Raw genomic sequence first — 26,296 nt, 5'->3', positions numbered from 1 at the left:
GCCTATCGTCACCATCACATAGGAAAAAGTAGTGCGAATTCCTGACCCCAAACAATTCAGAGTTATTTAGATGTGAAAATATAACAAAGAAATACTCTCACATTAATAACACTAGTATGGATGGACTCACAAGAGGTCCTGCCACTAGTAAGGTGGTAGGACCTCTTGTGAGTCCGCGCGGGTAGATACCACCACCCTACATATTTCTGCCGTGAAGCAGTAATGCGTTTTGGTTTGAAGGGTGAGGCAGCCGTTGCAATGGCATCCCAATTATCTTATATTTTTATATTCTATGCCAAGATTAAATTGACGTTTTACAAAACGGAAATGTCACTCAGTCGACCGTCAGTGTCGTCACTTTTTATTGTCTCTTTTTTAGGTGAACATGGATTATTTTCAATTTGATTTATTAGTGTAATCGAAATGGCTTCATCAGTACAGAATAGTAGGATTTCATCACCTGGTTATTGTGCCTGTTGTCGAACGTGCAACATGTGGTGTTGGAAAGGATTCAAATGGCTTCCAGTGTCATTCATAGTGTCTATAATAACTTGGTCATACTATGCCTACGTTATTCAACTCTGTATTTGTAAGTGTTTAAGACTATTACCAACTTTACACTTATAATTAATAGTAAATCATTAGACTTAATTATATTACAGTTACAATACAAAGCACAGTCCAACAATGGATTTATTTGGTGCTGTACCACATACTCCTAATAATGTTCGTCTGGTCTTACTGGAAAACAATTTTTGCAGAGATAGAACCAATCCCTGAAAAAGTAAGTATTCCTTATTAATGGAAATTTCCAAACATTAACACACATACACAATTTTCATTCTGTTTAGTTGAAATTATGGTAAAAAAATCTATTTAGCCTCAAGTGCAAGTCGTCCTCATGATTGAATGTTTATTTAACAGAATCATATGAAATAAGCTTCTATACTTACACATTAAATGGAAAATAGGCCTTAAGTACGTATTTGGTATGCATAAACAATTTCCTCAGTTCTTCCTGTATACACTGATGTAGTAGATGTAGTATGCACTGATGATGCCACAGGGGACAAGTGCAGATTTACAAACTAGATTACAATTACAAATTATAATTACAATTATAAACCAAGATTCACATACCGAACCATGTAAAAAACGAATCTGAGTCATCAAATATATGAACAAATAAATTAAGATAATACTTGTTTGTGAATGAAATTAATACCTAAAGTTAAACAAAATAAATATCATTTTCATGTAATAAATTTTAGTACAAGCTGCCTGAAGCAGAACTAGAGAAAATGTTGAGTGCAGAATCTGAAGATTCACAAAGAACAATTCTTGAAAACTTTGCTAAGGATTTGCCAATTGTTACAAGGTAATTCATTTTTTTAATCTGGCTGATTGTTACTCAGTTTATTTAACCCACGCATAAACCATTAAACAACTGTAAACCATAATTAGGATGTTAACCTCTCACATCTGAAAGTTAAACTGAACGTGAGGCTGATGGCTTAAGGTTGATAAATAACTTTATCTGCACATACATTTGGCAATTTTATATATAAACAAGGCATTGTGTGGTCAGTAGTATGGTACTAATAGGGTGCTTTATCCCTTCCATCTATTGAACTATGGAAAATAGTTAGAAATTGATTAATTTAACCATAATTATTGTACATATGTACATGTATAGAAAAACCTTTATTATTTACCTTAAAAACTTAAAAACTATATAGTTTAAAAAAAATCTTAGACAGAATCACTCACGTGTCTGTCATTCAGTGAAGAGAGTAGTTCAGTTGTGCATAGTATAATAATACTGTTTAAAATATTAATTTTAAAAGAGATTAAGGGCTTATGTTGGTTTAATTTGAATTTTAAAGGCAATTACATCTTGTGTTGTTAATTCATTCTGGAGTATTGTATATTATCATAATGTTAATGTCAAGGAAGCATTTTGTATTGAATTATATAGATTAGCCCAGAATGAATATATTTAATTAAGCAAAGGAACCCAGTGTGTCTCTGTATTGTTGAAGAGCAATAAAAATAGTGAAGGAATACTTAAGAAATTACAACCTTAAGTACATACTCATTCTTAGAATTATTTTTATCTGACCTTTTATCCAATAACCATGTGTCTCTGACTGCGTATCTAGATAAACTGTGACTATGAATACAAAGCTGTGGTCAGAAAACTGGTAAAAAAAACAACAATAAAAACTATCTCACCATTTTCAAAATGATTTCAATATTTTTGTTGTATATTTATTTGGACATAAACAGTAATTCCTTATTACAAAATTAATACTATATTTTATAATTTTGGACTATGTCCGACTAAGTTGTCGACTGCTGGACATAGGCCTCTCCCAATCTACACCAATGAGCCCGGTCTTCCGCTCTCCTCATCGACCTCTTGCTGGCCACCGTTTGGAGGTCTTTGCACCACCTAGCTAGGGGCTGAAATGGCTGGTTGTACCAAGGCCTTCTGCCACTTTCAGTTTTCTGTTTTATATAGTATTCAAAATAGATCTGATGTGAAGCAGTGTACAGAAGATAATCAATGGTGAGGTTTAATATTTGTATTTGTCAGGCGAATTTTGCAAAGCACACTGAATGAAAATAATAACAAGGCATGATTATATACAAAAACGAATTAACAAAAATACTGGCCACTGGGCCCAAGAGTCAGGTGATATGACGTAGGCCTCATACGATGTGGAGCTGCATTTAGTGTGTGAGTACTTGCCTACTCCCTACAAGGGTATCAAGTACTAAGGTATAGGGTATTAAGTTACTCGAAACTGTGACATTGGATAGTTGAAACTTGTGAGACACAGTTTTTAACTTGACACATGATCCCTCCTTGACTAAAAATAATTTAATACAATGTTTCATGCTGCTTAAATATATTTATTAGATATTATCAGTTCACATGAATATATTTCTGGCTAGTTGTATTTTCTGGCGTTCTATAGATTACTTATAAATGACAAAAACACTCTGTCAAGTAAGGGATATAATGTCAAAAATATAATGAGAAATATACAATATTTTGCCATTTCTGTTACTAGACCTTCTGTTATAGGATTACTTTAGATTATTGCTCTTACATAAACACAAGAGAGATTTTTTGGAAGAATTTATTTTTATTTTCAATTAGCAAATTGAATGTTACAAAAACTTCTAAAAATAATAAGTAAAATAAATAAACTTTCTGATTTTGGGGTTTCACACAAGAAAATATTAATAATAATTTATTATCAAAAATGACTAATCTTTGATTATCTGTGATAATATTAATTGAAACTCAAAACCACAAAATTTAAGGTCAACAGTGTGAGTCATTTAAACTTTATTATTTTAAACAAGACGATTTTTTTAGCATTAAGAAATATATTTAACACCACATAGTTACATGTATTGCATTTCAATGTACGTATGTGCCGAACCTCCTTCGAGGTCCCCGCGCCTAGGGAGCGCAAGGAGTATGTGGGTCTGGTCCGCGTTTGCAAACCGCGGTCCAAAGAATGCTTTAGGACCCTACCTACCAAACGACTCCCCTGCGCTCTTCGTCCAATCGTTCAATCCCCTCCGAGGTCAGAGCCCGGATGAGATAAAGTGGTTACCGCGGTCAACACTACATCCGGCGCAGCTCACCCCAAGGACGGTCGGCCGACGGAGCCTTCGAGGCGAATCGAAGGTTCTGAGAAACGTCGGCCGTCTTGGTAGTACGAATTACCACTAACATACGCTTTTTAACACGTTGGCTGCCGTAGGTAACCGGTGTCCTACATGGCGCACTGAATTAATTATGTCGATTTCTCTCTACGATCTTCTTACTAAGGTGCCAGAATTTCTAGTAGATTCTGGGAAAGATGAATCTGAGAATAAATATATTTCTAAGTGACCTAAAAGACTTACACATTAACATACAAAAGAAGGCGAAGTTTGGTAATCCAGACGCTGGAAATCGACACAATTACTTCATTGCGCCGCGTAGGGCACCGGTGACCTACGTGGCAGTCAATGTGTTAAAAAAAATGCGTTGAACTATTTCACGTTCTACCTGATGTAAAGTTGTAACCGGACCCACAGTGAACGACAGAGAGAGAAGACGGCCGAAGTCTTTGTTTTATTCTATAACAGCTGTCCGGGCCTTCGCGGCTTGAAGGCACGACATAAGCAGAATGGTGGTCTAAATTTTACAATACAGCGCATTCAGCAAGTATTAGCGATCGTAGTATCCTGCAATAATACTCAGAGAACGCTGCTGCTCATTCTCCATTGTGAATCCCTTACTTGTCTTTTACGACACTATACTGAGACCTTAGAACTTATATCTCAAGGTGTGTGGCGCATCTACGTTGTAAATGTCTATGGTTTCCAGTAACCACTTAACACCAGGTGGGCTGTGAGCTCGTCCACACATCTAGGCAATAAAAAAATGATAAAAAAAACACGGGATTAGGTTATGCCATTCTAAGCCAACATCGCACATCCATTAAAACATCTGACTCTCAATTCTAGATTGACAATGACAATAAGGAAATTCAGCAAACGTCTGTTTAAAGCGGTAAGCAAAAAAACTATCTTAGAAACATTTGCTAATACTCTACCGGTTTTAACGAGGTCTGATATTCATCAAAATTCTGTAGATCTAGAATTGAGACGTATATTTTATTTAGTCACATTGTAAGTTTGATATTCTGGTAACTAGTATTGGAATTTCGAGTTGAATTAGGTATCTTTTTTTTGTTTATTTTAGCGATAAATATAAAATAATGGGAACGTGGAGTCTAGTTGTAATGGCAGTATTTAAACAATGTTCTAACACAATAATTAATTACTAATTTTTATTAAAGACTAGCTGACCCGACAGACTTCGTAGTGCCTCAACCAATAAATAAAAGACCTAAAGTTTTGTATAAAATAAACTTAAAACAAACAAAAGGAACCCGTCCGACGGGGGACACATCAAAAGGAAAACAAAAATTCCGAGCATTTTCATATTTATCTACCTTTTAAACCTTCTCTGGACTCCCACAAGTAATTCAAGACCAAAATTAGCCAAATCGGTCCAGCCGTTCTCGAGTGTTAGCGAGACCAACGAACAGCAATTCATTTTTATGTATAGAGATTAAAGGTAGCTGTAATGTTTTTTAAAAGCTGTAATGGTATTTTTTGGTACAAACACCTTCCGCTCCAAATACTTGTTCGACAAGTGCACCACCGCCTCGTGGAACGCTTTCTATCAGGGTTCAACAGAAACGCTCTTCTTCGATATCGCGATATAGTTGGTATCCCAATAATACGACATTGGCGTGCCGGCAAATCCCGTACTCATCTTGCGAGGATTCTTGTTGAATCATTTCTTTCGCTATCGAGTCGAAGGACCACGTTCCACTCCCCGACCGTAGCTCTCACCCCTCTACTTATAAGTCCCGCGACCCAGTTAACCCTCCTCATCAATGAAACTTTTTATTTTTCTATAGTTTATTCTCTTTTTAGATTATTCTAGTAAGAACAAGTGCTTCATCACGATAAATCTTTAGAGCGCAGTTGGAATGCTTCAGCAAATAGCGTATTAAAGTTATCTTTCCGAAAAGCTCGGATATGTCTATTCAAAGGGGGAGTTCGACGCGAAGCTTTCCTTTCGTTTGAGTAGTTGTAGGAACTTCCTTTCGATAATTCCCTTCGGGCAATCGATACCCTCGGTCAGTACAGTCAAGTACCTAGAATAGTTGTCCTGAATAACTCATCCTTGACTTTCCTTAACGTAAAATCTATCCGCGATCCCGAATGGTAACGCCGCCGATCCTAAAATAGCGATGAATATTGAATTAAAAATCATCTCTATAAAGATGGATCCCAGAACCCCGCGGAACTGCATAATTTTAGCATAATCGAAATTTTGAGTTCCAGTAGACTATTAGTCTAAGAAAGCTTGGTTACTTTCTATCTTGAAAACGGTGTCCTTTTTATAGCTACCAGGTAGTGAAGTTACAAAAAAAACCCTCGCTATCAACTAAAGTAACAACAAAGCTATTTTTTACAATTATACTGTACAAAAAATTGTAAAAACACTGAATATTCCCAGACCCGTTTCGTAGGTCAGATCTTTGAAAGATCCTGTAAAGAAAGAATAGCTTCCTTGTAATTAAGTAGAATAATAAGACTTAATTTATGTACTATTATAGATTCTTCATGTTTTCAACTCAATTCAATAGTTCTAGCGATAGCAATTGACCTTTTTATTACAAGCGAGGCAAAGACAAATAAATAGGTCATAATCTAGTTACGTCTTAAAACTTCAACTGACAAAATTAATTGAATAGTTTAAGGATTACTACTTAACTATTTATAATGAATGTAGGTACTCTTAATACGAAAACATGTTTATGACGAGGTTTACACAATTTTGACGTTTATTTTAGCACCGTTACAATTGCTATGATCACCATGGGTAAAATGAAAACTGTGGTTAACATGTAAGAAGCAAAAAAATCTATTTACCCTATTTCTAGTTCATTATCTGGGATTACCTGGGAAAATTTATTACTCAACCAAAAAAAAACCCATGAAAATTCATTATATTCAATTTATAAAACCACAATAGCTTTAACACAATATGAATTGTACATGAATACAACTAATACTTAATGTTATTATTTGTATTGAGTTAACTTTCTACCATACATAAATTAGTAGTATTCGGAGCGGGCGAAAAGTAAGCCAATGACCCAATAACAATGCTAAAACAACTATCATAACGTCAATATCCAATCTACATATTAATGGCTTATAATCGATCGACCGCTAAATATTATCGTAGCCATGTAGGAGTATAATTCAGACATTAATACATCTTTTAGACCTAGTTTTTGTAGTGGTCGCCTGTCTAAAAATTCGGTTAGTGTTTCATCACAAGCATAGTTATTAAAACACATTATGTATATTTACTGGGTATTATCTTCGGTTTTCGCATAGTAAAGTCAACTGTTACGATTCAATTTCGTTTTTTTTTTGCTGTCGTTCAATTCTTTAAGTTTTTCCGATTTAGGTGTTATTCGTCGACATTTGAAAATAGTAAAAGTCTCCTTATACGCGTTTTCAAAATTTGCGGATTATAAAAAATTTGACCCAATTCTTACGCTCGTGGTTAGAGATTTCTTTATTCGCAGATTTAATTGGTACATCGGTACATGTTTATTGATAAAAAGGATTCCAATATTTTGGTATCCAACCGAATATCCTTTGTAAACGTCCTTTTCCATATTCACGGTTTCTCTATTCGCCGCATATTCACGGAACATATACCCCGCGAATAAAGAGCTAGGAAACCTTAAAACATACAATATTTTTTATTTATATTTTATATTCTATCAATGGATACAGTTCATATGGCCGCCATGGGTTTTCCGTGTCCGATGTGTTTTAGACCGTTGTAATTTTTAAGTCAAATTGCTTACAAGAAATATTCTACAAGCGTTCTGCGTATTTTTAAATTAATATCACACCTTATTCAAGGAACTTTTATTTTAATTGTATTTTTTTTTTTTTTTAATCTCTTCAGGGACATATACATATTTACATATGCACATACATATGTGTACGTTTGGTTTTCTTTTTGATTGTAGACGCATAATTAAACGCTAGATGGCCACATAATATGTGGACTTAATTTTAATTAATATTAACTAATTTTGTTAATCAATTATACTTATTGAATTGTTTTCAATATAAAATGAACTAAGCTCAAATAAATAAATAATTAAATTCATTTTCTTGTCGACTTTAAAAAAAATCCGCTAACAATATAATATTATGTAATCTATCGTTTTTCAACAACAACAACAAAAAATGAAATCGCGACCAATTTTTTTCCGTTTTAATTGTTAACTATCTATTCGATTCGGGTCTCACAATTATTTAATACGCTCGTCACCAGGACAATGTCTGGATCGATACGCTACTGCAACCGGTGTGTGCTCGTCAAGCCTGATAGAGCTCACCACTGCAGCATATGCGCTCGGTGCGTGCTCAAAATGGACCACCACTGTCCCTGGGTGAACAACTGCGTCTGCTTCCACAACTACAAGTTCTTCATGCTGTTCCTTGGCTACGCGCTGCTTTATTGTCTCTTCGTCATGGCGACATGCCTGCCGTATTTCATACGACTTTGGAAGGTTAGTGTCTGTTTGTAATATTGAAATAACCGCTTTTCACTGCATCCATATGAATATATATACGGTACATACACCAAAATAACATTTTTTACAATTTTTGACTGTCTGTCTGTTTGTTCCGGCTAATATCTGGAACGGCTGGACCAATTTTGATGAGACTTTCACTACTATAGCTGATGATATAAGGAGTACTACATACTTAGGCTACTTTTTTTAGACTAGCCTCGCCCCGCGGCGTCATCCGCAGTTATTGTCGTACTGCGCGCAACATGCCGGACTCGCCTATCAATAATAAAATTTAATGTTCGAAGCGAAGCGAGGGCGGGTCGCTATATCATTTATATAATAACACAATTAAATATTTGACTGGTTAATCTTTTAAATAGTTTTCTAGTTTTAATTTTTAATTAGCAGTAGGCTTGATTATGTTGACGTCATGGATCACAGTAATCGGTCACTTTTGATGGGCTGTGTATACTTGCTGCCTACAAATTCAATATAGAATAGGAAGTAGTGTGTGATAAAATATGCTATTACTTATAAAATAGATGTGAATACCGTCTTAAAGAAGCAATAATATATTATTATCGACCAGAAGTGAGGTAGTTAAAAAAAAGGAAATAAATTACACGGAACTGGCCTAATTATATTTCACTGAATTAACCAAAATTTCTAACAAAATTTTTTCAATCTACTACTATCGAAAACTATTAAAATTACACAACAAGTATCAATATGTTTCAACAAGAACCGCACGCACGAACGCCGCGCACAAAAAGGGGCAAAGGCGCAGCGAGGGATCTTTTTTATGGTTTAGCGCTGGCTCTGGCTTTAGCTGGCTTAAGGGCTGGTCGGGGGTTGCCTGGACTCGGTAATAATATATTATTAATGGGATTATGTGAGGGGATAGAATGGTTTTATTGTTTACGAAATTTGAAAATACACAAAATTACCATATTAGCGTACTACGAAATGTAATCACAATAAAATTACTACTTACTGTTTTGTTGTAAACACAGATGTACGAAGAATACAAGCACGCCCACTGCGATTTAATTTTAGAAAGCGGAGCATACACGAAAATATGCGTGGACATGATAAACGTAAAATTAATAATTGTATTAAGAATAGAAATGTAATTTTCACTCAGTAAAATCATTTTAGATTGAAGTATAAATCGATGTGCAAGATCACTAGATTAATAGTTTGGAGCTTCTAAAATTAGATTCAGCGTTGTATTAGAAATGTCGTAATTAATTTTCAAATAGACTTTAAATTTTCAGTTCGGATTGAATGAAAATGGGTTCTTGTGTCTGTCTCTCTGATCCATAAACTTCGATTGTAGATATGAGGCCGTCAGCGCAAAAGTGGCCTAAGCTTACCACAGTTAGTATGGAGATAATGAAGTTCGAATTTACCTTTACAATACTTCGTAGGCAAAAAAATACGCGCTAAAATGATGTTCACAAAGGCATCTGCTATCTATGGATGAAACTAGGGATAGGCCGATTTTGCATCAAAATTTATTTTCTTTTAAATAAATTACAATACATAAGCAAATAAAAGTAACCTATGTGTTAACTCAGTTTTTCAACTACGCTTGTGCGGAATTTAATCCGTTTAGTCACTTTTGATCACATGATTGAACAACAAATATACATAAATTCTCATTTATAATATTGGTACATAATTGAGAGGAATTTGGAATGAGGAAGGAAGGAACACAAAAGTTCGGATGGATGTCGGCCAATATTTGGTCAGCCGATGAAGAGCGAGATTGGAACATATTAATGGTTGCCTGTATAGTTATTTACTTTATTTTCCTAATTAATAATTAATGTGAAACACTGGTGGTGTGGACCCCATGATTTAGGGCCAACGCTCTTACTATTTCAATCGAGAAGCATTTCTTTATTTTTTTGTTGCCCTTGTAGGCAGATGGGAATACGGCCCACTTGATGGTGAGTAGTTACCGTCGCCCATGGACGTCAGCAGTGCCAGGGACAGAGCCAAACCGCTGCCTACCGTCTCTTTGAATGAAAGGATCGTTTTTCTATTTCGATTGAAACCTGGCGTACATGTCTTGTCGGATCCCTCGGATCCACTCTTGGTGCTTTTAGGCTCTTCAAGCACCGGTTACCGTTGTTATCGAACCCGTCGACTTCGACGAAGAGTTTGATGTGTGAACTAGCCCATAGACACAGCCCACTGAGTTTCTCGCCGGATCTTCTCAGTGGTTGCTATTCCGATCTGGTAGTAGATGCAGCGAAGCACTGCTCTTGCTAGGGCTAGTGTTAGCATTTCTCTCAGGTTGAGCCCGTGAGCTCACCTACCGGTCCGCGTAAATTTGGAATAGCCCCTTAGCTATCAACGATTAGGTAGGGGAAAAAAAACAAGTGGCGTCCAAGATGTGTGTCGGTATTCGACATTTACCTCGTAGTACCACTTAACCCCAGGTGAGCCGTTAATTGGTTACCGTAACCCATAGACATCGACAGCATAAATGTCATCATCCACCCTGATACATGAGTTCTAAGTCTTAGTTTTCCGAAACGGATTACTGCTTCGTGGCAGAAATAGGCATATGGTGGTACTAACTCGTGCGGGCTCACCAGACGCCCTACCTCCAGATTGACCGTGAGCATGGTCACCTGTGTACGCTATAAAGAACCGGGTAATAAGCTGATGTGTTACATTAACTTACATTTTATTCACAAAACATTTAGTAAGTTAGCTCCAATTTTAACTGAAATGTGTACGTACGGTATAATGAGTCATATCTTGTAGCCTAAATTCCTTACTGTACACCTTAGATAAGATTCGCATGTAGATTAAAAAAGTACTATAAATATATTATATTAATTAGTTGATCAGTTTTGTGCATTTCGCAGTGGGAATGTCTTGTATATTTTTGTTTTGAGTTTTTAATCTAGAGTATCGATGATATAGTTACTAACTTACTTATGCATCATTTCGTATTAAGTACTCACTGATAATTTTGTAGATATAATAACTTACGAGCTTGATAAGTTGACGATCCTATCTTTAATTTATGAAATGTAATTGATTGGTTAAGTTTCATTAGTATTGACACTCGGTATTAGGAATACTAGGAAGCTATGTACTTGGCCGCCCTCGCTCGAAACATGAGCTCTTAGGTTCTTCAACCACCTGTCATCGTCCTCGTCGAACACGTCGAACACGTCGATCACGACGATGAATTCGATGAGAGAATTAACCCATAGACACAGCCCACTGAGATTTTCGACGGATCTCCTCAATAGGATGCGATTCCGATTCAGTGGTAGATTCTGCGAAGCATTGCTCTTGCTAGGGCTAGTGTTAGCAAATTCTCTAAGGTCTAGCCCGTGAGTTCGCCTATCCGTCCGAGCGAAGCTGGGTTAGTCCCTTAGGCTACCGATGAACGTGAATTGCGTTAATACAAAAAATAGTCCGGGAACTCATCACACATGGTCTATGGTTCCCCAGATTCCAAAACAAAAATTTCTTATACTATGCTAATGAATATGTCGATGCCTCCAATGAACACTCCTCTAACTCAAAATTTTGAAATTTTCGTTTTTCACGCAAATCGCTTCACCATGTTAAAAGTATTACAATTAATCATTATTGATGGGATTCGAAGCAAGAGTAAATCAGCTAGTTACACAAAAAAAACCATAAATATATCTGCAATAATAAAGATTCTATCAACTTTTTTCATTTAAACGCTCCTCCTGTAAATCTACGAATTTGGAGTTAGCGTAGTGTTCATTGGAGGCATCGATGTGTAAACATTAAATATGCTTTAACATACATAATATATAAATTCGACACCTAAACAAGCAACTAAACCAGTTCGTAACACGAATATTTTCTCGAAGTGAGTATCGAAACCGCGACCCTCGGCCCAGCAAGCAGGAACGCTGACCACTACGCCAATAATGTTTTTAGTGTACTCTTAAATGATCAAAATGCTTACAGGGCGACTTCGGTACAGCGACATCGAGTGGTCGTTATCACATCATATTCGCTTTTTTCGTGTCGCTAATGTTCGCGATATCTCTGGGTTCGTTATTCGGGTACCACTGTTACCTCGTCGTCAATAATAGAACAACATTAGGTGAGTTCCAATATTTATATTAAGAAATTTATATATCGACGCTTGAAAGGCAAACGTGACTAAGCGACAACAACTGCTTTGTACATAAATGATAGGCAATAACCATATTCGATGCGCAAAAACAAAATATATTTCTATGTCTATTAAAATCATTTCAATCCTACAGCTACTAGCTAGATTCTACTACAGCTAGATTCGTTAAAATAAAATTTTGTTTTCAGGTATTTCAACTTTAAATTAGTCAACTGTAAAGTTCACGCATTGTCGCTTAGTCACGTTTGCCTTTCAAGCGTCGATATGTATGTGCGTGCGTGTGCGTGCGTGCGTGTGCGTGCGTGCGTGTGTGCGTGCGTGCGCGCGTGCGTGTGTTGTGTAGCCTTCAAAATCTTGATCATTACATTTCTGTAAAGTCAATCTACGTTAAGTTGTTCAAATCTGAATATATCAAAATAATAAGACAACCTAGAGTGACTTGTAACGTAATGCGTCATCTGGTTCTCCGCACTATTCCGTTCCGTAACTTAAGTGTACACTGCAGAGCAATTTTACTAGGTCGATATTTTTTTTAACTCATTGTGTATTCACTGCTAATAAAAGTTTGAAGAGACAACCGTTTTATTATATAATATTTGAGACATATAGGTACTTTGTGGTTCAAGGTAGCGTCTTTAATGTGATGTGTATGGGTACAAAACATTTATGTAAAAAAAAATTTTTTTAATTAAATTGGTAACATAAAATTTGACTGCAATCACTGATTACCTTGATTTGTGATTATTGTCTTTATATATTCATTAACTATATTATTTTCAGATATGCTCATAAACAATCGCCGTTTGAACACGCATGGCGGTAGTTTTATACGAATAATGCTTAAGAATTTGGTTCACGGTAATTGCAGTCAATTTTAACCCAGTACGGTTTGTTTTAAGTACTGATCGAAATTAGTATATTTCATTAGTTTTTTTTTATCGTATACTTGATATCAATTAATTTTACCGTAGTTCGTTGAGATAAAATCTAATCTTGAGTCGTTTGTATTAATTTTTTAATTTTCTTTTATCATTTGCTTAAAAATCAAATAGAAATAAAAGTGATTATCTCTGATGTAGTTATTTTGCAGTGACGTAAATATATTAGTTTTATTAAAATTTCGTTAAATATAAAAATTACGATTTTATATATATTTATGTTATTATAGTTTTTTATTTTCTTTAATGAGTTTGTCCGCGCCTGTACTTATGCTCCCCGTGGTTTTGGCCGAATCGATTCTAAAAAAGTTCAAGAGGCAATTCTGAGGAAATCCGTAGGCTTTCCTCATTCTGCCCTCACCTACCTACGAATGCATTTACTGTGTCTATAAATGTTTTCTTCTTATGTCCTCAACACGACGGTATCGGGAAGACCGTTAACTCGTCCCTTAATTAAATGTATGTAACTGTATTAAAAATAATAATTTCAGAAGCGTTTAGAGCGCCGATGTTCCGAGGCGGCGCCGACAAAAATGGCTTCTCAATTGGTGCTTTCAAAAACTTCAAGGAAGTGTTCGGTAATAGTCCGAACCTCTGGTTGGTGCCTGTATTCACAAGGTAAGCTTCAATTACATTCAGATAACGAATATAATTTAAAATAATAAATGTCAAATTGACATATGAAATTGTCTATGGATTGTCCGGCTCAAAGGACGGTTGGCGCAAACCGTGTTTTTCGGCACATATATCGTAAAAAGCATGGGGCTATTAACATGATCAATAGGGAAAAAGGATTTAACGTGTCTAGTTTTAGCGATCTGTGGATTGATGTGTGCATGATAGCAAATGCGTGTGTTTAAAAAAAAGAAGTGAATGACAATATCTAACAAAGAATTTCATAGAACTGTCAAGTTTTAGACACCCTAATGTTTTTAATAAATTTTACTAACGCTATTAGATCCTAATACTTTTTTTTAATAGTGTTGATGTATATATTGCTGTAACTATAACCGAAAGGATCATATCATGTCATTTCATTAAATCATTTCTAACGTATTTATTTATTGTTAATATGCATTATTACATTTACACGATTTCCATGGAAGCTATTTTAACTGGTGTCTTAATATTTTGAGTATTTAATCATATATTAGTGTAATAGTTTTAGACCCTATTACTAATTTACTAAAGTCGTATATATTTTAGCATTGTTTTATCAAATTCAGAGTTTAATGACACACAAAGCAATGTAATTCTCTTATATTTATTTTCTCGCATGAATCTTTTTTTTTAACTAATCTTACCACTTCATTCTGATAATATTATGAGACTGGAGTTTTGTTTTAACATTTGATACAAAAACATCTATGTATCTATAGTAGAAACTTAAATTGAAATTGATGAATATAAATTATACCGTGCATATGAATACGAACATTAAAACTTGGTGTAAAATTTGATACGAAAATTATGTTTTAGGTCTACTGCGACTTATCGAAATACGAACTGTGCATCAGCTTAGGTTAGGTTAGGTTAGGTTAGGTTAGATTAGTAGCTAAAGTTTAGACGAAAAATCTGTTAACTAGTGATTGATTGTACGCTCGGAAATTTCTCTGAAACATTCTCTCTACTTTCATCATATCGAGGGGGTGAAAGGCTATATTTGGGGTTAAGCGACATTTCCCTTAATGCGCGATGCGATTCTTTCTTCATTCTTCGAATCGATAATTCGCTTTATCTCTGTAATTAAAAGTGCGTTTTATTTGGCATTAGCATCAACAGTTTAGTGTTTTTAATTGAATTCAATTAAGCTTACTCGATTTAAATAGATGAAGAAGTTTTTTTTTCTGAAAAATCTTAACAATCGTACAACTGTTCAATGAAAATAAACATAAAGTCTGTACAAAGAACCGAGTGATTTTTGTGCGTTTTAATTTCATCTTAGCCAGAGTGCATCACTTTGTACAGTGACGTCATCGTGCAATAGCGCTTTAGAACTAGTACACTTGGTTCGCGGACCGGACAGCGTCCCCATCTAAAACTTCACCAGAAACTTTAATATCCCCCGGGGGTTTATTAGCCAATTTATTTCTTCAACACACGTATTTAATTGTATTCGTCACTAATAGCTTTTGTTCTTAATAAACACGACATCAGTCAACTTAGTTATTATGACTTGAATATTATATGTTAAGGTGCACGTTCACCGCATCTATGAGCTACGGGTATGAGATGGGCCGTGAGCTTCTTTACTTGAATACACATTGAGTTCGTACATTTTTTACTGGTTGGTTTTTTACTGGTGGTAGGGCCTCTTGTGAGTCCGCACGGGTAGGTACCACCACCCTGCCTATTTCTGCCGTGAAGCAGTAATGCGTTTCGGTTTGAAGGGCGGGGCAGCCGCTGTAACTATACTGAGACCTTAGGACTTAAATCTCAAGATGGGTGGCGCATTTACGTTGTAGATATCTATGGGCTCTAGTAACCACTTAACACCAGGTGGGCTGTGAGCTCGTCCACCCATTTAAGCATTAAAAAAAATATATATATTACGTAGTCGTATGTTCCGATAAGTGGCAGTGGACTCGAACAAATCATTCTGAAACTGATGATCGTTTCATCAGCCTCGGCGACGGCTGCGAATATCCGGTACGTCGCGAACACCAGCTGCAGACGTTCACGAGCCCCCAGGACACCCATGGCTACGAGTCCATGGGCATCACGCGCTCCAGGTCAGACGAGAATCTTCGGCAGCCCTTTAGCGACACGCGCATACCTTGAGGATATATACTTATAAACTTTTTTTTTAATAAACGTTTTTGTTTTTTACATTAGTCACCTTAGACTAAACAAATTATTACACAACTCGTTTTAATATTGTTCATCTCTAGAGCTTGCTTGAACTATGGAAGCACGGGTTTTGCTATTGCAAGCCACGAATTGGAAACTCGAATATTGAAATTGTATGACTGTGCCAATTATCGAGCTGATTGCTATGTGTTATAATAAAGTGAAATGAAGAAAGCCGTTTGCTTTTTGGGCAACGCAAAAACACGATAATGTCAGTTTTTGAAAGTTGTTTTTTTTTTTGTCAAAACAAAACACTAGTCGTGCACGGATTCCACGGTGCCAAAACTTAACTCCATTTAAAAAAAAAGCATTTTTAGCCGTTTAATGTGTTTTTCTTCTTTATATTATAATTCTTCGTATTTTTTTTAATTAGTTATTAATTATTTGTTTAATTATCTCATCTGCGATCCTCTGTACTCTTTCGTTTTCAAGTATATACACTCAAGAGATTGCGCGGTTTGTTTACGCAAGGGTGGTTAATATAATTGAATATTTAAACTATAAAAAATCCATTCTTTTCAATTGAAGATATTAATTAATAGAGGGCTTTTAAAAATGCATTTATTGTTACGTTATAATCTATATACAACACACAAGACTGAAAAACTACTTTAAAAATGATAATAATGTTCATATTTTGTAAGTATGTTTTATGCACAATAAACTGTTTTGTTTTTAACAATTATTTTTGTTTTTTTTTTATTATTATTATTTTGTTTTACGTTTGCCTCAGCCTTCGCTTTTAGTTGGTAGAATGTGATACACGATACATTGGAGATCTTCGGACACATTAATTAGCAAGCAAAGGATACGGTACATACTAACATAAAATTATATTAACTCTTTTAGTGTTGAGATTATTTTCATATATTTTGAAAAAATGATTAAAGGATTTGTAGAAAAAAAAACTTACCTTATAAAGAGCATTAACTTATAACAAACTTATAACTTATAACAAAATAATTTAAAATGGTTACTTATAAACGTTATTAAGTTATTAAAAAAGTTATACACACGCGCGCTAAGACACGTTAGTGCAGACCGATACTTAATACCTATAATCAAACTGCTCAAGTCTGTATTCCGACTCTCTGCACTTTATACGCATTAATATAGAGTCGATCTATCGACGGTTCGCGCTCGAAGGGTTAATATCTTATATTCCGTATTAATAACGTCTGTGTGCTGTATATTTCTTACAGGCTTCTTTTTCTTCTATCTTTCTCTCTCTCGGTCTTCTCTAAGCATGCCTCTCTCTTAATATCTATAAATAGCGTTCTCTATATTTGCTTTTGTTACCTTCTTCCTGTTTATACTAATGTACGTTATTATATATATATAAAAAAATGGAATGAATATTATGTGTATTGATATTTTAGCGTCGAGATGGCCCGCGAGACTGAGAGATGGAGACTGTGCCCGCGAAAGGGCAGAACCGTCCCGCAAATAGTATAAGGATTTCGATTAATTTAAAATCGATTTTATTTATAAAAAAAAAATGTATTTAAATAAATACTTATTCAAATTGAACACGCTTTTCATTCATTGGCTGATTCACTCCTTTTGGTATTTATTCGAAATTTATCGTCATTCACTTCTTTTTTTGGCATAATCGATTCTTTTCGGTGTAAAGGTGTCCTTTTGCATGCTAATTTATTATATTTAATAGAAACGTTACTCGCGCCGTTGTGCCTTTGTATATAAACTCCTTACACTCGAGAGGTGAGTGTCGCTTACCACATTATTGAATGCCTCAACTCGAGAGATGATTCTTGCTCACCACTTTGTCCGGTGAGGAAACTCGATGCGCTGTGTATACTATTTATGTTAATTTTATGATTGACTGATCTTGTTTATGATGATTTGATGTCTGTTCTTATCGTTATTTTTGTCACTTTGACATTAAATCGTGGTGAGCGTTACTCGCCTCTCGAGTGCAAAGGGTTAATGGTAACGCACGCTTTCGGCTGAGAATAATTCAAAAAATTAAACTATACATGTAGTCAAGCTAGAAACTGCTAGAAGTTTTGTAAGTAACCGTGAATCAGTAGTTAGGATGTTTAAATTTTTACATTTTTCATTATAGAAATAGTCTTCAGTAAGAGTTTAGTCGTAGTTTAGAATTACATTTTTTTTCTTAATTTTTTTTGCCGTATATTCTATATGTATGCGTTTACAGGCATATTATTATGTATATATCAATTATCGGTTTAGACGAAACAAAAAAAAAATGTTCAAATTAATTGGAATGTAGTTTTATTGGTTTCGATCTAATGTTTTATCTCATTTTGTCGTTTGACGTTTGACGTTATTCTGACGTTTCAATCATTTAGCAAACGTTGTGATCGCGGACGACTTAGATATCCATTACAAAAGGTCTTAAAAGTTAAGCTTAAAATATTAGGTATTAAAAAGGGTCCGCTGAAAAGGGAAAAATTAAGGTGGCCCGCATAGTAACAAGTAGAAAGATTAAAAAAACAGCGCTATAATAAACTATTAAAGTAGGATACTAAATTAAGAAGGAAAGAAACACTTCCTACGTGAATTGTAATCAAAATAAATAGTTGAAGTTTTAAATACTGCATATTTTTCACGAAAAATATATTCTTTAAACTAGCTATATTTAAAATTGCTATATTCAAATTATTTCCATTTCCAACACTAACGCTACATAGGTGAGTCTTCCAACAATAACTTTGTTCATAAGCGGATACTCTTGGATGATCCTCCTTACCTCTACCCTCCACACTTTTGGTGTAACAGGAGAGAGAGTGACGTAAAAATTGTTTTAATTGTGTTCAAGACTGACACCGAAGAAAATACTATAGCGTTAAAATTGTTTTCACAAATTGAAACACACCCCTTATTTTTAACATAAAAATGCAGTTAAAGCAGATAAGTTAAAGGCGTTGCTTTTGAAAGAATTTCAATATTGTAAACAGAGAACCAATGATTTTTTATACAACAGATATGTTATCTTCATAGTAACTGACTCTTCAAATCTGATCGCGCCATATATATCTACATACCTACCGATATAGTGCACACACATGTTGACAAGTAGCATTAATGAAAAGTACAAAAGATGGGATAAGCGCGTGAGTAAAAAAGATAGCTATAATTGGAACGATTGCACTTGTTATATTATTATTGCATTTGTTTAGACGCGACTAAAGACGAAACGTCCCAATTGGCCTGTTTTCGAGTCTTCACTTGACGTGCGCTTGAAACATATCTGCTTCTTTTTACATATAAAATATCATTGCAGAGAACTCTATTATTATATTAAGAAAACAATACCAAAATGTGGAGAAACTGTTAAAACCAAAGTACAAAACGAATTCGACAATCGAATGAATATAAATAAAATTATTTCTGACTTAGATAAATTACTTGGATTCAGAATTCATTTAGAGATACATAAATCGTAAGATAATTATGCATTTATATATATTTTTAAAAACAAAATGTCATGAAACAAAATTCACGTCATACATAAAATGTCATTTATCACTGTCATTTAAAAGTCGGAAGTGTCAAGTGGTAATAATAATACGTCCAATGAACCAATAGCTTCGGAGACGGCATGGTGTATCCAACACCTCGTGAGGAAGAAGAATCCGAGTCTCTGCTCAGTTCAGAGCGCTGGGATCGCTGGGGCGATCGAGCACGACCATTCGACGAACGTGAGAGCTCCAGTTTCGACGAACTCTGAATACACACACCCACACCCACACAAACACACACACACTCACAAACACACACACTCACAAACACACACACTCACAAACACACTCACAAACACACACACACACACACACACTCTCGCAAACACACACACTCACAAACACACACACTCACCAACACACACACTCACAAACACACACACTCACAAACACAAACACACATACACACCGACACACACCGACAAATGAAAAAGTCAATAGAGGAGTTTAATAGCAAATTTAATGTGTATTATCAATCATGATACCTTTTGTTTTTTCTTTATAATATTTGTAGGTTATTTACGAACGCCAAGCTACAGGTTTTGTGCGTATTTTATGTGTAATGTGTAACGAGATGAATATAAGAATAGTATAGACATTTATATAATAATATGTATTAGCGAATGTAAAATTGAAGCCTTTAAATACGTCTGACACTTAAAAGTAGGTATTCGTGTATTTATAGAATTATATCTAGGGTATAAGTATTAGCTTTGGTTTCATTATTTTACATTATTATCGTGATGTTTGTTAAATTTGTGCATATTTTTTGTCGTACTTTTTCATTCCTTTTTGTCTCGTGACATCCTTTCTCTGTTGATCAACTTCTGTAGTCGAAAATAAGTGAATAATGCTAGAACAAAATATGAGCCATTTCATAATGTATTGATATGGTTTTACTGTATCATCTATAGTTTAATTTTGATTTAGTGAACCGAGTTAAAAATATATATATATATTTCGTGTCCTTAAAATTGCGAATTGTAATTAGTCAACTCCGGTGATATTTTCCATAGTGATAAATTATATATTATATAAAAAAAATGTAATTAAATAATATATTATAAGTATATATTATGTAACGTTGTGTATAGTATGAATATATTATGATTTTAATTATTACTTTTAAAATCCGTTATTATTGTACTGACATTTTATCTTTTTATATTTTATTTATGGAAGAAAATAGTGGACGAATATTATGTTTGTCTATGTGTAGATGACGGTGATGGTCTGTGGTCCGCCTGGTGCGGAATCATAGAGCCTATATACATTAAGAGGTGAATGCCCCCAACCCACCTTGACTAATGAGATTGAGGAATAAATTGAAAAATGTACATAATATTATCTATATTTGGCATTTATTAAAATTTATCAAATTTCCCTGTAGTCTAGCGTATGTCAATACATATGTGTAATTCTACACAAGCGTGTACTAGAATATAACTTAATCCAAGTTCCACAAGATTTCAGATTACAACTGTCTCAAATTTAATCAATTCTATCATCTGCGCAGCGTATTTTTAATTTTACTACGTGCAGCCCAACTTGACGGGTATCATTTAAATGTCGACTATAATAAAGTTATTATTTATTTTTACTGTGTGTTTATAGATATTAATGATTAAGTATATTGGTGCTCTGTGTTTGTATGAAGCGAATGTAATATAAATATAATTATGTCTATTGTCCGTATATTATTCATTGTGTTTGACATGAATACTGCCCAATTGACGGTAGTCACAAATATTTAATATGGTCATTAAGTAAAAAGAAGATTTTTCCATGACTATTAAATTATATTATACTTTTTTCACTTAATTATATTTTACAATATACCGTGTGTACTTGAATGTAGCAATTGTAAATTCGGAGTGCTTAAATTATAAGACTGCGACTGTTTATGTCGTTTTAGATAAGGCATTGGTGGATAGAAATAAATAAACGGATATAGAAATGTATTGTGTTAACTGTGTATTGTGTAAGTAAAGTGATAAGCTACAAATAGATTATGCATTTTATTAAAATTTATCAATTATCAGTTTAATTCTATTATTGAAGACGAATGAAATCATAACATATATTATATTATTCGGGATATGAAATAAATGTAAAATTAATTTAACAAGTTCTAACTTTAATTAAATCAAACAATGTTTTGTAACAGTTTGTACCTGGCACAATTGTAGACAAAGCAAATTAGTAAAATACTTATTGTAGATTACATATATCCTCCTGTTTACACATTCCCAGTTTTAAACGATTTCGCTTTGACTAGGTTTACGAATTGACGAATTTCGTAAAAAAATAAAAACTTCTTATTTGCTTGCATATCGTTAAAAGCATTTTTAGGTTTCATTATTCATGTGGCAACACCGATGGCCATAACGCAGAACTCGACTTTTTGGCGGGAACGCGAGGAGTAAAGTTGTATGATTTGTTTTATTTTGTCAATTTAGTGTGTCTTCGGGTTTAAATGTGTGATAACGGTGGTTTATTAACTGTTTAATATCTGTGAAAGTGCACAAATGTGGAAAAATGAAACAAAGCCACTGGACGTAACTTCTCGGGATCCTCCAAAAAGTCCATTGAAAAAATCTCAGTAACAGACCACCATTTTACTGAGATTATATTTCATCCCATATCATCTCATCGCATCTCATTTAATTTCATCCCAGTTGATTAATGTCACAAATTAATTGTCTTCGTTTCATTTCATTTTACTCCATATTGGTTATCATTTTTCATAAAAATAAGAACATAAATTAAAATAAGACATGACTTAAAGGTCTTAGTTACCAGGTCATAAAATCTCTTTAATAATGCAGAACTCCCCGTATTGTGAAATTTATCTTGCGTTTATCTTGCGTTTAGGGAAATATGTAGCCCTAATATGGAAAAGCATTGTTCATGTGAAAGTAAGGCAAGAAAGTATATATATTTTTATGACAATTGCGATTTTATGTATAAGTTATCAATTTTACAGCTTTTATGTAGGATTTATGCGTAATTTGTATCAAGAAAAATTTATAGAAAATAAACGTAAAATTTGTATCTTTGGAAAGCAAAGTTAAAATATTCGATCCTACGATTTTACGTAATAGGGAAATAATAAAGAATGTTGCCAATTTTTTTTTTCATGAATGAAACCAAAATATTCTTATGGGAAGTAAAATGGCTTTTTAATATGTTTTACTTTTGTTTTACTCAAGTAAACGACTGAATTGAACTCATGTTGGAAATTTATTTTATTTTATACGGTTTTGTATAACCTATCTTCAATATAAATAGGGGGATGAGTGTACAATGTTTAATAGGATTTGATCATTTTTGAAATGAAAGAAAAAAGTGCGATTAAAATTTAACTTTAATACTGGTACGATACGTCACAATATTAATAAATGTATTAGTCCCATTAATATTTTTTGGTGCCATCTCAATGACAAAAATAATATAGGCATTTTAAATATTTCTTTTAAGTCCACAATAAGATAATCTATAATACTTAATAATATAATCTAATGATTTTTGAATTAGTATACTGTTTCAGAATTCTCTAACCGTGTCTTGTAAAATAATTATAATTAATAAATTCCACTTGTGCACTGTGTTATTGAGGACACAAATTTTTATTAAGATACTAGTGTTTCGTGCAAAATGAAAAAAATTTACTGTAGTTTTTCAATTTTTAGTAAAGAATTACTATATATAAATAATATATTATATTATTATAATAATTCGGTGTTCATACGACTCGGTTACATTAGTTCAGTTGCTGAATCAAAGCGTTACGAATTATCTAAACCACTGATTTAGAATAATAAGCTGGATACCACGAGCTGTCCGTCCAATAGTTAGTTCTTCCTTCTTCATTGGAAACTACTACTACTACTACTACGCTGGCACTATAACCCCGAAGTGGGTCTTGGCCTCCGATAATAAACTTTTCATTAGAAACGGATTTTTTTAATTTTTATTGCATTAGCAGAGATCAACTTCACGACTCGCCCGGCATAAAGTGGTTACCGAAGTCCATCGATATCACAATTTGAGATTAAATGTCGAAATTTCAATTGCACATTATGTAACGGACGTTGCGCCCTTCAACCAGGAAAGCATGACTGCAGAAATCGACAGTATGGTAGTACTTAGCAGTGCTGGGTTATAATTGACGCGTGTATAATAATTAGCAGAATGCTGCCTGTTCTCCGGTGAATCACTTAGTTGCGTTATATGATAACCACGGGAAGATATGTAGGCCGACCTTCACATAGCTAAAATAATGACAAATTTACGTTTGCATGAGGCTTTCTCCCCAATTCTACCGCAAAGCTATCAAAGTGACATCCTTGTTGTTTCAATGAGCCAGTTACTCCCTCACCGGTCGCACGCTTACTTGAATTCAAACCATGTAGCTATAAAACAAAACTCAACTGTAAAAACTCTTTATCGATAGTGGTCCAAGTTACTCGAGAAAATATTTTTAATAAAAAACTAATAATGGGCTGTAAATGCGTTATTATAATTCAGACATCATAACAAAAGAGACACGCTCGGTCCTGATTCTTAATGAACAATTGGTATTCTAGTTATTCTAAACTCGTAATGTTCACTGGAAAAGAATAAATACATAATTTTTTTTTTTTTTTAATTAAAATTTTCTGCTCCAACTTATAGAATGTTTAAATTTACTCTTGTAGTATTTTTGAATTTATCATTGAACTACTAACGATCGATGAATTGTTAAGCTGTGTTTATCAAATTCCAACTCCCTCAACGAAAATAATAAGTGTAAGGATGTACTAGAATCAATTCCAAAAACAGTTGTGGTAAAATTAAATATCAAATACAAAAACACGATTTTATGATACGTCGTGGGAGCAGAGTCTGTCAGCTGTCAGTTCAGTATAAATTTGTGTACCCACAATTTTATTCAATGCTGACGAGTATTTGTCTCATCTGTTTATTACGCAGTAGTTAAGTCCTCAGCGTAAATGCCTGAAGGTGGCATTTACTGATTCTGATTTAACTTGAAACGTGAGGTCGAAAATTCATCTCGTACCTGAGATAGAAATGATAGTATCCGCGGCAGAATGTTGGTATCCACCCACCCGAATGAACAAATGTTTTTTTCTTTTCTTTATCTTGCAATCAGTCAGCTAGACTATGAGCAGATGTGTTGAAAGCTGTTAGGCGGTCAAAGCAAAATCTCCATCTAGACTGTTCCACTCTGTTAACCGTGTCTATCAAGACTTAGGATTTGTCGCCTTTTAAGCTTACTTATTAGGTCCGGTGTGGTTAGCTGAGAACAAAATAAGATATAAAAACTCGAAGTATTAATTTTAGTAGATTAAAGTTATGTGTGTACATTAGTGAGACTTGTTTTAGTGACGGTCCTTTTACACTCTATATCAGGGGTGGCCAACCGGTAGATCGCGATCGATCGGTCGATCGCGGCTATTAGTTCAGTCGATCGTGGCAAGGCAAAAAATATAAATACATAGAAAAGACTGCGCAACGTAATCACCAATTGCTGCGCGCATCATCTTCATCTTGTATCATTTGTTAATGATGATTACGTCACATTATTTATGCTCTTTTCTACACAATAGTTCTCTTTTATTATGTAACTTCAGGTTTATTTTAATCTTTTTGATAAAAGAAAATACGTATTTATACGTACTACTTGTTCGTATACTGAACTACATTGTTTCAATAAATGTAATTGGTAGATCGCGGTGCGTGTGTTTTTTTTTATTGCTTAGTTGGGTGGACGAGCTCACCCAGCCCACCTGGTGTTAAGTGGTTACTGGAGTCCATAGACATCTACAACGCAAATGCGCCACCCACCTTGAGATATAAGTTCTAAGGTCTCAAGTATAGTTACAACGGCTGCCCCACCCTTCGAACCGAAACGCATTACTACTTCACGGCAGAAATAGGCAGTACGGTGGTACCTACCCGTGCGGAGCCACAAGAGGTCCGACCACCAGTAAAAAGTTTGTATACTGAAGTATATTTTTTCATTAAATTTCAAGAAATGTCATTGGTAGATCGCAGTGTGTTTCGTCAGTAGACAGTAGATCTTGGTTCTAATTAAGTTGGCCACCTCTGCTCTATACATACAATGTAGACTAACCTGCCAGCACTGTTGTACATTACACATCACATTCCTTAATTGTTCCATTGTGCTTTGATCATTACGTTGTGTACTAAAACTAAGGTCCTAGTCATATAATAATATAATTTTTGAATTAGCTCGCCGCACTTCGGAATTAGTTTTATTTAATAATATCTACAGCTGTTCCGTGTTTTAATTAAGTAATTTGTACGGTTTGCAAAAAAAAAAAAACAAAAGATTTATATTAACCGAAAGTTGCATTTGTCTTTATGTAGTTCGTAATAATTTAAGGTTAAAATCTATCTTTATGAAGTGTATTTTTTTTTTATATATTTGTTTCAAGTATAGTTTCGGCTTGCAATGTAGTTAATGTATATTGCAGTGATATTTATTGTACAAATTAGTGACCCTTGTGTTGTTGTGACGTGCAATGTATTTTTTTAAAATTAAATAGTGACAAATGAAACACTTTTTATTTTATTTTAATGTTCCTTTATTTTAGTAAAAATATAGGAGGGTATAACATTTAC

The 26,296-nt window shown here is 34.2% G+C and overlaps 1 protein-coding gene across 4 annotated transcripts; it reads left to right on the top strand.

Annotated features, from left to right (window-relative positions):
• The first annotated feature begins 318 nt into the window (after positions 1 to 318).
• LOC114249528 (palmitoyltransferase ZDHHC2) lies at positions 319 to 26,227 on the top strand. 4 transcript variants are annotated; one of them, XM_089728686.1, is made up of 8 exons: positions 319 to 589; positions 663 to 784; positions 1,272 to 1,378; positions 7,958 to 8,195; positions 12,180 to 12,318; positions 13,781 to 13,907; positions 15,914 to 16,021; positions 19,713 to 26,227. In XM_089728686.1, exons 1-8 carry the CDS (start codon positions 424 to 426, stop codon positions 19,852 to 19,854), a joined length of 1,149 nt encoding a protein of 382 aa, XP_089584812.1. In that variant the 5' UTR covers positions 319 to 423; the 3' UTR covers positions 19,855 to 26,227. The 4 variants fall into 4 exon arrangements, with proteins under 4 accessions (XP_089584812.1, XP_028038935.1, XP_089584811.1 ...); XM_028183134.2 differs by lacking the exon at positions 19,713 to 26,227 and adding an exon at positions 17,519 to 17,669; XM_089728685.1 differs by lacking the exon at positions 15,914 to 16,021.
• Positions 26,228 to 26,296: the final 69 nt, after the last annotated feature.

The sequence above is a fragment of the Bombyx mandarina genome, chromosome 07, assembly GCF_030267445.1.
Source record: "Bombyx mandarina strain Sakado chromosome 07, ASM3026744v2".
NCBI classification, from domain to species: Eukaryota; Metazoa; Arthropoda; class Insecta; order Lepidoptera; family Bombycidae; genus Bombyx; species Bombyx mandarina.
The sequence above is the reverse complement of the archived record's forward strand: the minus strand, read 5'-3'. Positions and strand labels throughout refer to the sequence as shown.